At 47.9% G+C, this 15,252-nt stretch overlaps 1 protein-coding gene across 1 annotated transcript in view; it reads right to left on the bottom strand.

The window, feature by feature from the left end:
• CMTM8 (CKLF like MARVEL transmembrane domain containing 8) overlaps positions 1–7,466 on the bottom strand; it is a 93,562-nt gene extending 86,096 nt beyond the window's left edge. The window contains exon 1 of the mRNA XM_070455306.1: positions 6,648–7,466. Within this exon, the coding sequence (XP_070311407.1) occupies positions 6,648–6,794 (147 nt within the window). The 5' untranslated portion in view covers positions 6,795–7,466. The remainder of the gene's footprint in view (positions 1–6,647) is intronic.
• Between the last annotated feature and the right edge of the window lie 7,786 nt (positions 7,467–15,252).

The raw sequence follows: 15,252 nt of genomic DNA, 5'->3' as shown, positions 1-15,252 counted from the left end.
TCTCAATAAAGCTGAATCTCAAACCTGGATATGCCCAAACTCATAGAACGATACACTAAAAAGGGTAAATTTTACTGTATACATCAATAAAATTTGACTTTAAGGAAGATTCATATACCCTGTTACTAAATTCTAAGGACACATCCATAGAAAATCTGAAAAGAATATCCAGAAAGACGGAGCCTAAGGAACGTCTGTTATAACCTTGTTACAGGAAAGAAAGAAACCTAAATTGAACAGTAGGAGCCTTGATATTTATGGAATACTAGGTGGTCATTGGGATTCCCCGGTGGCTCAGAGGTAAAAAATCCACCTGCAATGCAGGAGCCACAGGAGATTCAGGTTCAATCCCTGGGTCGGGAAGATCCCCTGGAGAAAGAAATGGCAACCCCTCCAGTATCCTTGCCTGCAGAATCCCATAGACAGAGGAGCCTGGTAGGCCACAGCTCATAGAGTTGCAAAGAGTCAGATATAACTGAAGCAACTTAGCATGCACGCATGCAGGCAGCCATTAAGAATGACTGAAGAGCTTCAATAATTTTTTTAAAGCCAGGAGCAGAAGAAAAAATGTTTTTAAAAATTGGAAAACAAAACAAAACACAATGCCTAAAGAAATGAACCGCTGATGCGGAAAGGTAATTCATCAGGTCTTCCCAGGAAACTGGCACATTCAGATTGGGTAATCTGAGCAGAGCTTTATAAAGGTCTTATTTAGAAGGTAGGGTGCAGGAAAACCACAAGCCGTTGCGCAGGCCCTGGCAATAGGAAGTGGCTGGGAGTGACCGGATAACAGAGCCAGGGAAAACAGCCCAGGGCCGAGGGCTGCCAGAACCCGCCTTGTACAGAGGGACACAGCTGGGCTGCTGAGCCCCGGCAGGGAGGAGGCCCAAGAACGAGCGCCCTGAACCTGCTCCCCTCCCACCTACCGCATCCTCTAGGTGCCAGGAGGACCCTGGAATCCCGTGTGACATCCGAGGGGACCCTAGAGACGGCCAGGTCCGTGCAAGTCGCCCTACGGGGTGAAGAGCCGGGTGGAGGGTGCCTCTGAGTGACAAATGGAAAACGTCCAGCACAGATGGTCATAGCAGGAAACGAGGAGCAGTTCACAAGGGACTGCGCTTTTAAAAACTGCACATAAGTAAAACACAACCACTGAAGAAACCCTGGAATGGTGTACTCCAAGGGGTAAACAGTGGTTCGCCCAGAGTTTCTCAACAGTGGGGCTGGAGGCAGATGGCGAAGCAACTCTTCATGGCTGGGGACCATCCCAAGCGCTTTAGGACATGAGACTCCCTGGTCCCCCGGGCGCCAAACACCAGGAGAGACCCCAGGCATGACAATAACCCAAAGCGTCCCCACGCCCAAACATGGGTCAATATTGACACGCCCGACAGGAACCACTGTGGGGAACACAGTTCAAGGGTTTTTTTTTTTTTTCTTACTTTCATTTTTCTCATTTTTCTACCAAGACTAGGAAACTGTGTTCATCCTTCTTTAAAAAGAAATCAACAGGATAGACTAATTTAACTCCTCCTGGCCTCACCACACCACATGTGGGATCTAGTTCCCCCCACCAGGGATCGAACCCTTGTCCCCTGCATTGGGAACTTGAAGCCTTAACCACTGGATTGCCAGGGAAGTCCCAGGATAAATTTTTAGATGCCAGTTCTCAGGGAACCCTATCTGTCCTCCCCCAACTGAGTTTGCTCATGACAGTAAGTAAATGAGAGGCGATCTGACATTATTACCTGCATGACCTAACTCATTTTGAAGTCGCCAATTAACAGGAAGGCTGCAATTTAACTCAGCTTCTGACAAATCACTTTTATTCTTCCAATCCTCATAACTGTTGAGATCACAACATCCTACAAGTCACAGGTCAAGTCCTGGATTGCTTCTAGCTTGTTATAAAACTTTAAGAGGAAGGAAACCACTACAGTTTGGTTCCCATGCTATCTTACACCGGCACCGTCTAGGGTGTTTTAGCAGGTCACCTCTGTGAGAAAGCCAGGCCAAGGGATCCTGACAACAGATTTGGGGAAACACTGTGTTTTTCTGTCTATTATTTCCCCCAGGCTCAAGCAAGAAGCCAGGTTCTTCCTAATTCTTTGTCTCTGTATTTTGTTTTTCCAAGGCAGAAAGTAACATTCTTCGGGGGGCAAGTCTAACTTAATCTGAGAGCTGGAACGGCAGAAGTTTGAAACTTGCCCTGCCTCCACCCCCAAATAAAGAATCCATGGTTCCATTTTCCTTACCGTTCAAAAACCCATCCACTGTAAGCTACATCCTGACTCAGATGTTAAAATATAAACAGACGTTAAAATATAAACATATTTATAAAATATGAACAGTACATTGGATCAATAAAACATAGTATATACTATTTAGGGTGATTCTTAACATTTTCAAGAGTTCTACGGAATCCTCTGGTGATCCAGTCGTTAGGACCTGGTGTTCTCACTCCCGGGGCCCTGGGTTCAATCCCTGGTCGGGGAACTAAGATCCCACAAGCCCTGTGGCATGGCCAAAAAAAAGAAAAAGAAATTTTTAAAAATCTCTTTGGAATAGGAAATGGCAACTCACTCCCGTATTGCTGTCTGGAGAATCCCATGGACAGAAGAGCCTGGCTGGCTACAGTCCATGGGGCTGCAAAGAGTCGGACACAACGGAACTAACGAGCACACGCGTATGGACAGTGAGTTCAGGGTGTTCCTCCGATGAATGAAGACACCCTCTCCCATTCCACATGCCCAACCTCTGTGTAGATAAAAGTGATCTATAAAACAGCACAACTGGAAAAAACTCTGCAATCATCAATTGACTCACTTGAAATATCCTAAGTAATTGGAATTTTTAAAATAGCTAGCTATTGACATTTGTTTTATAGATAATAGTATATTATGATAAAAGAAAGTAAGCATTCTCTAGCTGTTTTCTCAAAGGATCATCGAAGAACACTTTGCAATAGTATCTAGTGAGCTTCTTAAAAATGCTGATTTCTGTCTCACTGCAGCAAACTTGCTGAAATAGAATTTCTGTAGTCAGCACTCTAGAATGTGCATTTTAGTACAGTGCTCACTGTGATTTTTATGCTCATTAAATCTTTAAAGTCACTGTGCTAGAGGCTAAGATGGTGTAAAGAAATTTTAGCTAAAACAGCATTTCAGTGAAGGTTTCTTAACTTTCTACAACAATTTCCAATACAATGGATAAAGCAGGCTTAGAGAATGTTTCTTATTTTCTCAGGCCATTCTAAACATTTGACATAGGCAAACTGGAGTATGCCTAGAAAAAGAATAATTAGCTTGGCTCAAAATTGGTAATCAATATATATTTGTTGAATAAATGAATATAACATAAACAGAAAAAAAATATCTCTTTAGGGAACTTCCTGGTGGTCCAGGGGTTAAGAATCTGCCTTGCAGAGCAGGGGGTGTGTGTTCGATCCCTGGCCAGGGAACTAAGATCCCATATGCTGTGGGGTAATTAAGCCCAGGGGCCACAACTAGAGAGTTTGTGCACCACAATGTAAGATTCCATGTGCTGCACCTAAAACCCAGTGCAGCCAAATAAATTAAAAAAAAAAAATGTTTTAAATCTCCTTAAATGTCCATGAGTTTTCCTGATTGAGAGAACAAGTTCTTGGTATTACGGAAGCAAACACTCATATGAAGGCACACCACTGTGATGTCACAGCTCTCTGAGAAGAAAATAGATTCTATAAGTTTCCAGAAAGGGGGTGGGGGATCAAGAATTGGAATCTTTTAAAAAGAATTAGAAGAGCTAGAAGATAACAGAGGAATACTTTCATAATTCTGAAGGAAAAAATTTCCAATCTACCCTTCTTCACCTAGTCAAACTATTAACTATGTGTTACAGTGGAATGGAGACACTGTGAAAGATGCGCCTCTTGATTTACACATGCATCCTTTTTTAGGAGACTACCGGAGGGTGTGTGTTTCCCGAGTCAGAGTGAGTCCAGACGGAGGAGGACACTGGTCCTGGGAGGCAGAGGATCCAACCCAGGAGAAAGGGGAAGGGCTTTCAAAAGGCACATGCAGGAGACCCCAGGCCACCAGCTGTGTCCAGGTGAGAGGAGGTCAGACGCTCCCAGAGAGGGCTGGTCAAGAGGACAACCCTGATAGAATACCTGCTGTCTCTCAGTTTCCTGAGCGAAGACTCAATTAGTAAAGTTAGTGACTAAGTATCGAGAGATCTCAGAAATGGAAAATTACAGTCTCCAGGAAAAATCAGAAATTGGACAGCAAAGGAAAAGCACTCATAGACCACTCAGCGGCTCCTCCTGAAAGTGTTTATGATATCCTAAGGTCAGCACTGGTTATTGATCTAACCCAAAGACACAAAGGTGTCTGTGTAATGGGCGTGGGGAAGGGGTGGCCCAAGAGGGCTAAAGCCCCATTTGTCAGAGTGCAAAGCCAAGGATAACAGCATTGGTGGGGGAGGGATCAGGAACATTATAAACACATTATTTAGGTCTAAGAGACGCGAATGTGGGTACTTCTGGTCCAGCAATGGTGGGGGAAAGTTACATGTCTACCTGTAGGCCAAGGACTCTAAAACCTGTGCATATAGAGATTGCCAAAAATAAAAACTCTCGTAGTAATTCAGGATAATTTTTCTCACATGTTTTTCCATCAGTTTCCAAAAACATATTGAAATCAAGAAGTCTACATGCCAACACATTAACAGTGGTTATTTCTAGTAACAGAACTGTGGGCCATTTACATTTTTTCTCTCACTTTCCTATTTCCAGAGAAAGCATGGAACATGGAGTCTGTTGATCATAAATCAGAAAACAAGAGGTGTTTCACTTTACACCTGGTCCGCATCCACACCAGGGGAGAAGCCCCACCTCTGTCACTGTAGCTGCCACTAGCTCTCTAGAGCTGAGGAGCCTGCCAACTCCTTCATCCACACAGCAAATATTTGTTGAATTCCTAAGCCAGGCCCTGCAAGGTGATTCCAATACCCGAGCTTTCTATTGGATCTCCCAAAAGCCTCAGTCCCAGCTGGGGGAACAAAATGGGGGATGGGCTGAGCCAACACTTCAAACTCTCTATACACTGGAACCAACCAGGATGTATTCAGTCGGTCTGGGGTGTGCTCTGAGTCTCTGGAAAAGTGGATGAGCTATGTTACACGCTTTGTTGAACTTTCTCAGGGGAACTGGGGTCCTCAGGCACTTTGGTACCATCACGGCCCCAAGCTCATATAAGCTAGATTTCAATCCCACAAAGGTTCAAGTGAAAGTATCAGGGATATGGGGCTTCCCCTAGGTGGCATAGTGGTAAAGAATTCCGCCTGCCATTGGAAAAAGCCATGGTCCCCTGCCCGTTTGTATGACACCCTTTTTGAAATACACCAGCCTGGAAATCAAAAACAAACAAAAAAGAATTTGCCTGGGAATCCAAGAGATGTGGGTTCAATCCCTGGGTTGGGAAGATCCCCTGGAGTAAGAAATGGCAACCCACTCCAGTATTCCTGCCTGGGAAATCCCACGGACAGAGAAGCCTAGTGGGCTGCAGTTCATGGGGCCGCAAAGAGTCAGATACAACTGAACAGGGCCCAAATAAGCTGTGAGCTATGGCAGAAGGAAGGGATGCCCCCTAACAGTTAAGAGCAGGGCCCTGGAGACAGGCAGGCCTGGGTTTGAATCCCACCTCCACCCCCAGGTGTGACCTACTTCCTCTCTAAACCTCAGTTTCCTCACATGTAAAATGGGGTCATAATCAAAGCGCCCTTCACAGGATGGGCTTCCCACGTGGCTCAGAGGGTAAAGAGGCTGCAGTCCACGGGGTCGCAAAGAGTCGGAGACGACTGAGCGACTTCACTTTGTTTCACTTTTCACAGGATAGGGCTGTTGTGTGGGAAATGGGGGCAGGAGGGTATCTGAAGAGCTTGATGAGCTCCTGGCACAACAGTAACCTCCGTCAGCTGTTAACAAGCCCGGGACCTTTCTCCGCCAGGAGGAAACCTGAAGGGCAATAACTGGATGTCTCAGCGTCCACGTTCTCCTCCAGAGAGGAGAAGGCTGGTTCTGTGCCCCCTCCCAGGAACGGTCTGAGTCTTCAACCAGGATGTGCAAAGCACCAGACAAGAAACTCTCTGATCCTCAAAAAGCACCAGACAAGAGACCCTCGGAATTAATTCCGTAAACGCTTCCCGATTCACCTCAGTTTACTACCAAGGAGATAATCAGGAAAAAGAAGAAGTCTTCTCCCCTGATCTTCGAGAAGCTTTGCTTCTGGGGAAAAGGCCACCCGCGTGGACATCGGGTGAGGGAGGCACCAGATGTCCCTGACACTCATGAACACAAACTCAGTGTTCACCGAGCATCCCGCTCCGGGGACACGCCACGGCCGCACAGAGGGCCCAGCAGGTCGGGTTTCTCCCCAACAGTCCTCCCAAAGCTCATGACCCTCTCCCCTAGAAGAGCCCAGGGGGAGACGGGACTCTCTCCTGAGAGGGGGTCTCGGAGTCCGGCACCTTGGGATGACGGCGAGGCTGAGCCTAAAGCGTTCCTCCGAAGCCGTCGGAAGGATGTGAACAAGCTCCCAGGCGAGGAGCACGGCGCGGGGTCCACCTGCGCCCCGGCGCCGCCCGCCCGCCCGCCCCGAGGCACTCACGATCTCCGCCACGATGAGGAGCCCGGGCAGGGTGCGGAGGAAGTCGCGGTCATAGGAGAAGCTGCTGCTGGTGGTGGAGAAGTTCTCAGCGAAGGAGCTGGCGGTGGTGGTGACCGTGTGCGAGCGGGAGCGCTGCGTCTCCTCCATCGTCGTGCCGGGGCCGGGCAGCGCCGGCCCCGCCTCGGGGACCCCCGGCGCGTCCAGGCGGGCCGCGCGGCTCCGAGCCCGGGGACACCGGCCGGGGGCGGGGGGAGGGGAGCGCGGCGGCGGGACGGGGGCGCGCGGGGGGCGCCCGCCGGGCCCGTCTGGCCGCGGTGCGAGTCTGGCGAGCGCGCGGCGCCCCCTTCTCGGCGAGCGCGGGCTCTTGGGCTGCGCGGGGGCGCCGCTGCGGGAGACCCGGCGAGGGGGAAGCCGCCGGCGGCCGAGGGAGGCGGCGGAGGCCCGGCCGAGGGGAGGGGGCGTGGAGAGGGGCGGGCGCGCGGTGGGCGGGGAGGGACCGCCCCGCGGAGGCGCCGCCGGCCGGCGGGCGCTTCACCTGTTGCTCGGCCGGGAGGGCGCGGGGGCGCGGGGGCTGCAGAGGGAGGCCCGGGGTCGCGGCCGCCGGCTGCTCAGCTCAGCCAGGCGCCGCCTCCCGGGGGTGGGTCACCGCTGACCTGTCTCTTTGCACCTGGCGGCGGCCGGCCAGCCGCTCGGGGGCCCCCGGGAAGAGCCAGGCCTCCGGGCCGCGTGGCTCCGGGAATGGAGGGGTGGGCGGGGCGACGACTCCAGGTGGCGAAAGAGCGGCTGGAGTTACGACCTGGCCGGACCTTAGACCCGGACGAGATCGATGCGTGGCCGCCGGGACAGCCCGGCCGGAGCGTCTCCCCCTCCCGCCGCGGCGGCCGCCGCAGCCGGGCGGGATTTCCTGCCCCTCCTGCCGGGAACAATTTGAGGAACCGGCTTCATCGCCGGGCTTGGAAGGCGAGACGCTTCCAGGCGCTCTCAGAGGCTCAATCGCGCGGATGCGGGGAGCCTCGGGGCCGCGCCTGGCCCGGAGATGGGAACAGGGAGATCTTTGGGGGGCCCTGGTCACGATGAATCAGTGTCCCATCACCCTCGGGAGGAAATGTTGGGGGAGAGCTTGAAAACTGTGCGTTGTGCAAAGTGAAGTTTCTGACTTTCGCTGTACTTTCTGGGGGTGCGGGAGGGGATGAGGGAGCCCCACGCATGGAGGCATGTCAGGCTGACCCGAATTTCAACACTTGCATTTCTCAGCCGTGTGACCAGGAGCAAGGGGCCCTACGTCTCTGGACCTCAGTTGAACCATCTGTAAAATGCCTAGGTGGGCACCTTGCCAACAAGAACATCTTCCTGGTACACTCTCCTATCTGGTGAAAGAGTGGCAAGAAATATTCTATTTTATTCAGGAACGCCCTAAAGGAAAGGAAATAATCCTTGTTCACAAATAGAGGGTTGCTCTCAGGTCACAGCGAAGGCATTCCATTCCCTCTTTATCTGTTCCAAGACACCTTTGGGAAAAGGTCAGAAGAGACATTTTTTTCCCCACAATGTCCTGTCAGCTGAGTGAGCCGAGAAGAAAGCAAAAACGATCAATACAATCTAGTAAAACAAGGAATTCGTCTCTTTTAGGTCTAGGGCCTACGCAGGAGGACCTCAGGAAGTAAAAGACTTAAAAAGCATTACTGGACTTCCCTGGTGGTCCAGTGTTTAAGAATCCTCCTGCCACTGCAAAGGACACCAGTTCGATCCTAGGTGGGCGAAGAGCCCACGTGGCATGGAGTAGCTGAGTCTGTGCTCCACAACTGCTGAGCCCACACACTGCAACAAGAGAAGCCAATACAATGAGAAGCCTGGGCAGTGAGGGGCCCACACACCACATGGAGAGCATCCCCTGCTTTCTGCAACTAGAAAAAGCCTGAGTGCAGCAACCAAGACCGACCACAGTCAAAAAATTAAATAATCGTTTTTTAAAAATATAGGCAAAAGCTGCTAATAGACATTTCACTTCTAGGGAGATACATGGATGGCAAATAAGCGGCTCCGTAGCTTGCCTGTGGTCGTGGTGGTGACAAGGGTGTGTGTGCATTTTTGTTTGTTTAAAAAAAAAAAAAAAGCATTGCAAAGATGATGATATTTAGAGCAATTCCATCTGTGAACATGTGCTGAGCATCTCTGGCTGGTAGGTAAACATGACAAAAAAATACAGTCCTTTCCCCTTGAGCAGTGGTTCTCAAAGTGTGGTGCCTGGACCACCAGCATCAGCATCACCCAGGAGCTCTCAGAAAGGGAAGTTCTCAAGCCCCACCCTGGATTCACTCATCAGAAACTCTGAGGGTGAGGACCCGGAGGCTGTGTTTGAACTAGCCTTCCAGCAGACTCTGATATGCACTGAAGTTTGAGAGCTAGTGGATTAGAGAAACCAATCTCGCAGCTGCAGAAATAAAAGATACACATGGAATGGCTTGAGAAGTAGTTTGTGGCATCACGAAGGACATTATCAAAGGCAGGAAGGGAGGAAGGAAGTTAAGACAGCTCTATTTCTGTATCACAAAGGACAAGCCCATCTCAGAAAACCCCTGAGACCAAATGGACTTCAAAACTCAGATCTTTAATTTAGGAAGGTAAAAATGTACATACGCCATACACTCTATAACACCTTCAGTGTGGTGGAATGGCGCTTGAATCAAATACACTCCTTGGGGGCAACGAAAATACATGAACGAAATAAGTGTGTGTTTGGCTTTTCTACTGCCATGTGATAAATGCTTCCAAACATTAGTGGTTTAAAATAACAACCATCTTACTCATGAATCTGTGGGTCAGGAATTTGGGTGGGACTTGGCAGCAGATTCGGCTCCTCAAGCCTATTAGAGTCATTCACTCAGCTGATTTCAAGGGGGGCAGGGCAGGCCTGGAAAGTCTGAAAAGCCTTCATTCATACCTGGTGTCTCTCTCTCTCTCTCTCTCTCTCTCTCTCTCTCTCTCTCTCTCTCTCTCTCTCTCCATGAAGCTTGGGCTTCCTCACAGTATGGTGGGTTCAGAGTAGATGGACTTCTACACAGAACTTGGCATCCCGGAGGGGAAAAAAGAGCAGAAGTTTCAGATCTCTTAAGGTCCAGCCTTGAAAACCACAGAGCATCACTTCTGCCCCATTCTATTGGTCAAAGCCAGTAACCAGGGCAGCCTGATTCAGACAGGGGGGAAACAGATGAGATGAGAGGAGCAGAAAACGATTGTGGCCATGTTTTCATCCATAAAGTGGAGCAAATAAAGACAACAACTAACTTCCTACCAGGTTAAGTTGGCTGTTTCTCCAGATACAGCTTGAGAGGAAGCTTTTGGGTTTCAGCATCTTAGATTTCAGAATTACAAAAAAAGCAATTCTACACTGGTTGTTGACAACTGTCCTCTTCTTCCCAGCTGCTGCCTAAATCCACGTGTTCTCTTCTGCCTGCAAGCCTCCCAGTGGGATGCCTGTTCCTCCAATGACGTATTTTTTCAATCCACCCTTCATTTTGCTGCAAGAATTATTGTCCCGAAATGCCAGGCTCAGATCTGGGCTGACGTCTCACTGTGCAGTATAAAAGCCACGAGGAAGAAGTGCACCCCACACTTCTACCCCTTTCCCAACTGCTCTGTGATGCTTCCCATCCCAACCCCAAATACATCTGCACATGTCTCTGTAGGTATGACCGCTTTATACCCATCACCAGCTTTTCTCGGCCTAGAAAGCCTCCTACTTCATCCACAGCTCCAGCCTGCATCCTTCAGGTCCATTTCAAAAGTCACCTTTCTGTGATTTCCTCTAGGTTTTCATAAAGCTTGCTCTTGTTTTCTTTCATTTACAATTCATTATGCACCTCTCCTTACCTCTTCTTCAGGGACTTGAGTTACCCTTTCTTGTCTCCCTCCCTGCCAGAGGAGGTGTTGAGTGAATGCAGAAATGCAAACTTCATTCTTTCTTTCTTTGTCTTCACGGGTCTTACCTGCAGCAGGTAGGATCTTGGATCTTTCGTTGCGGCACACGGACTCTCTAGTTGGGCAGTACAGACTCAACAGCTGTGGCGCCCAGGTTTACTTGCTCTGAGTCACGTGGGATCTTAGATTTCTGACCAGGGATCAAACCCGTGTTCCCCTGAATTGCAAGGTGGGTTCATAACCACTGGACCACCAAGGCACCCCCCCAAACTGTATCCTTAGGCGCAGAAAAGTATCAGAGGAAGAAAAGGTAGGCCCTGCCTTCCTGTGAAAGACTTCATGCAGAACAGAGCTTTGAGCTGAGACTTGTGGGAGGCATATAATTTGTTAAACTGGAGAAGGTGGACAGGTAAGAAAGACATCACCCCAGCCTATAGGACCAGGCCAGGTGACACCAAAGTCCCCCATGAGTAGGCCAGGTACAGATAACAGAGAATCTAAGGAGATCTGTTTGCATGGAAGGACGGACTTGTGTGGGGTATGTTGAGGGTTTATACAGAGTCAAATTATGGTTTCTACTAGGTCATAATACCCAACAAGCAAGCTATGAGACATAGTACTGCCAAGAGTCTGTGGAGCCCAGGCCACTCCATAGAGATGCAAGGCTCATCAATAATCCAGTGAAAAGGGGGGCACCTTGTGATTTCCACCTGCTATCTAAAAGAGGATCAAGGGACATTTTCATTTATAAAGAATTTTTTAGAGATATGCCTAACACATGTTTCTCTTCATTATTATTCTAGTTTAAAACTAATTATGGTTGTTTCAGGCAATCATCATCAAAGGATATTAGAATTAGTGGATGAAAGTATGATGAGAATGAAAAGAATATTTGCATCATCTCAGAGTATCTCCCCCGAAGATGCAGTTTTCCCTTTGAATACTTATGAATTTATAAGTAACTTTACAGGGGAGGAGACCTGTGAGATACCACCAGATGTCAAAGTCACAGTCACCAGATAGTGTTGTAACTCCCACGTGAGGCATCGAGAAGGAGGTAAGGTCACTTCCATGGGCTTCTTATCAGGATGAATAACCCAACTTCAGTCACGAGGAAGAAACTGACAGGCCCAAATCAAGAGGCATTTTACTTAGTATCAAGATCAGGAAAGACAAACACTGAGGAACTGTTCCGCACTTGAGAGCCAAGTGCAAAGTGAAATTGCTAGAGGACTCTAAAAAAAAAACCTCAGTATGATAGCAGGGGAAATCTGAATAAAATTCTGTGCATTAGATAACTGCATTGTATCCATGTTAATTCCACAATTCACATCTTATGTAAAATGTTAACATTTGTGGGGTCTGGATGATACTTTACAGGAAGTCTTTTTTTTTTTTTTTCTTGCAACTTTTTGGTTAGCTTGAAATTATTTCCCAAAGTTAAGAAAATCAAAATAGTGATTTATGGTTGATCACAAATAGAGTTCTCCAATTCCAGCTGTAGTTCAGATCCTCCAAGCACAATTGACTGGGTGATTTATCCACCCCAGAACTTCCTGTTTCCCATCCACTTATTATTAAGGTCTTGTAGGGAATCCAGGAGCTTGGCTGAGAAGTGAGAATGTTCTTTCCACTCAGCCCTGAAAGCTATCAGTCAGTCTGGTCTATTCCTCAATTTGAGAACAGGCAGACATTGGGCCCAGATCCATTCACCTGGGTCTGGGTGTAGAGAGGGTCTGTTTGAGTTCCAAGATACTCTATCGATTTGACCAGAGGCTTTAAATCCTCTGGAGTTTAGGCAGATAAGTTCAAACAAGTAGATGCATCAGTCCCTTTTGTTTCAGAATGGCTTCTTGAATTATGGTCTTCTAACCAGATACACTGGGGCTTAAATATTAACTTTGTAGACACCTCTTCCCTCACACAAAGGAGTCAGTTCACTCCCTTTTTTCTTGAAGTACATGCTCTCCTGGGTCACACTGTATTTTGGTGCTTTAGTTTTAAGCACAGGGACCAGAAATGTTTCATTTTGTTCTTACCATAAAGCCACATTTGGGAATCTGAGAATGGAATGAAATCAGCTGTGGGGGATGTAACACAGAGTGGTAGGGTCTGTGGTGAACAGGAGCAGGAATGCTTTAGGAGAGCCAGCTGGGTTTCTGCTCTGCCTGACTGCTACCTTGTAAAACTGGGCCTAGTATTGCTAGAAATCCCAGTATTCTATTTTATTTTACTTTATTCACACCATGCAGCTTTCAGGAGCTCAGTTCCAAAACTTGGGGCCTAGTATTGCTAAAAATCCCAGTTTTTATGTATTTACATTTACTGTTTGGCTGCATCTCTTGGCTTGTGGGAACTCAGTTCCCTGACCAGGGATTGAACCCTGGGTCATGGCAGTGAAAGCCTGTAATCCTGGGACACCAGGGAGCTCCCGATTTAAAAAGCACGCCAATTTTTAAATACTGGTAACTAACATTCATCATTTTAAAAAGACTGTATGTGTCATGTTTGCAGGCTGAACAGTGTATCCATTTGTTGGCTGCGTCTGATTGAGACAAATGAGACAAAGGGAGCAGCCCTCTTCGCCCCTTCCCCTCCCTCCGGGATGCTCTCTAGAAACCTGGGGTGGGGGTGTTGACTCCGAGCTGGGAGGGGGCATGCAGGACCTACTGAGGAGAGAGATGAGTGCCTGCTAGGGTTTTGTGGGGCCAAGGAAGGTTAAGAGTGGGGAAATATAGGGGGGTTAAGAATCAGCTGATTGGGTAGGATGATTTGAGAGGATAGCATTGAAACATGTATATTACCATCTGTGAAAGAGATGACCAGTCCAAGTTTGATGCAGAAAACAGGGCATTCAAAGCCAGTGCCCTGGGACCACCCAGAGGGATGGGATGGGAAGGGAGGTGGGAGGGGGGTTTGGGATGGGGACACATGTACACCCATGGCTGAGTCATGTCAATGTATGGCAAAAATCACCACAATATTGTAAAGTAATTAGCCTCCAATTAAAATAAATAAATAAAATTTTTTAAAAAAGAATCAGCTGATTCAGGGAATTCCCTGGCAGTCTAGTGGTTTGGACTCTGAGCTTCCACCCAGGGGGCATCAGTTTTATTCCTGGCCAGGGGAACTAAGATCCCACATGTGGTGTGGTTAAAAAAAAAAAAAAATCAGCTGATTTAGAAGTAGGTATTAATATTTGGAAGGTGTAAAAATAATAACAAGTAATAACTAATTTATTATTGGTCTGTTTTGGGTCAAGCACTGCCTTAACTTGAATTTTATTTGATTTTTTAAAAACCTTCTTGGGAATTCCCTGGTTGTCCAATGGTTAAGACTCAGCGCTTTCATTGTAGAGGGCCTGGGTTAGATCCTTGGTTAGTGGAACTAAGATTCCACAAACTGTGCCGTACTAAAATGAAACTAAAATAAAATTAAAAAGTAAAAATAAAAATTAGAAATCTTCTTAGGGGTCTTGATCTCAGTGAAAAAGATGGATCTCCCAGAGTTCTTGGCTGCAGCCACTGGTTCAAGAAACACTGATCTAATATCCACAAGGTCCATGCATGATTGGGTTACACAGCTCAGTACGACTGTCCCTTCCTTTACTGAGTATGATATCAGGAGCGGGGAGAGAGCAGTGAGTGAGTGATGGGGGGATCTCTGCCAGGCCAGGGGAGGTCAGCGTGCACTGCAAAGGTGGCATGGTCAGCCTGGGGACCAGGGTTCCGTTCTTCCATTAGCACACATTGAAGTGTTTTCAAGGGCCATTCAAAGTTAGCTAAGCAAAGAATCAGGGACCAGAGGAGGAAATTCCAGATGAAGGACACAATTCCCCTTCAGGAAGCACTGGATCTGTTTGTTTGTTGAGAGATGTGCCGACCGGGGGTTTCAGCCCTCCTGACTGTCCAGGGTGAAAAACAACGGGCCCTCCCTGCCCCCTCTCCATCTGGTCCATAAACAGTAATTGCACTGTGCTTGGCAAAGGGGGAGATAGGGAGAAATTCCATCAGCAACACTGATAAAGCTCATGATCGTGCCGGGCCCTGAGAGGTACAGGGGTGTGCCTGTGTGTGTATGTATATATCATCTTCTTAGAGAAGTGAAAAAAGTCAAGGTCAGGTACTTGAGACTTTCTTGGTCTGTAGGTTTTTTACTTTCTCTGCAATTACTTTACAAGCCGCTAGAAAATTAAATGGGCGATACATGTACCATTCCTACCAAACCAAAGATCAAGAAGAGGACTAGGAGGTGGGGGGGGGGTGTACCAGGTCACTCCCCCCAGAAGGGCAGGTTAGTTGACCACCTCCACCTCTCCCCCCGCCCCACACACACACACCAGGTCTGAGAATGGAAAATAACTGAGGTTTCTAGGAGGAAGGGCAAATTTTCCTGCAATATCTTGCAGGGACCCATTTATCACATTCAAACAACAAAACAGACAACATTGCTCACAAATGAATGGAAACCCTTGAATGTGTCTGAGAATGAGGCCCATGTGGCTGGGTGCTGGATTTAGAGAGGAGACCCGCTGAGTTTGGAAAAGCCACCCTAGAAAGTTCCAAAACTGATGGAAAATCAGAAAAAGTGGCAATTAGCAATACCCTGGGCTTGTGAATAGTGCCTCATGGAGGCTCTGTGGGCTAAATCTACAGGCTTTTGTAGGACTGAAAAAAAAGTTCTAGGC

Source organism: Odocoileus virginianus, chromosome 26 (assembly GCF_023699985.2).
Source record: "Odocoileus virginianus isolate 20LAN1187 ecotype Illinois chromosome 26, Ovbor_1.2, whole genome shotgun sequence".
Taxonomy (NCBI): domain Eukaryota; kingdom Metazoa; phylum Chordata; class Mammalia; order Artiodactyla; family Cervidae; genus Odocoileus; species Odocoileus virginianus.
The sequence above is the reverse complement of the archived record's forward strand: the minus strand, read 5'-3'. Positions and strand labels throughout refer to the sequence as shown.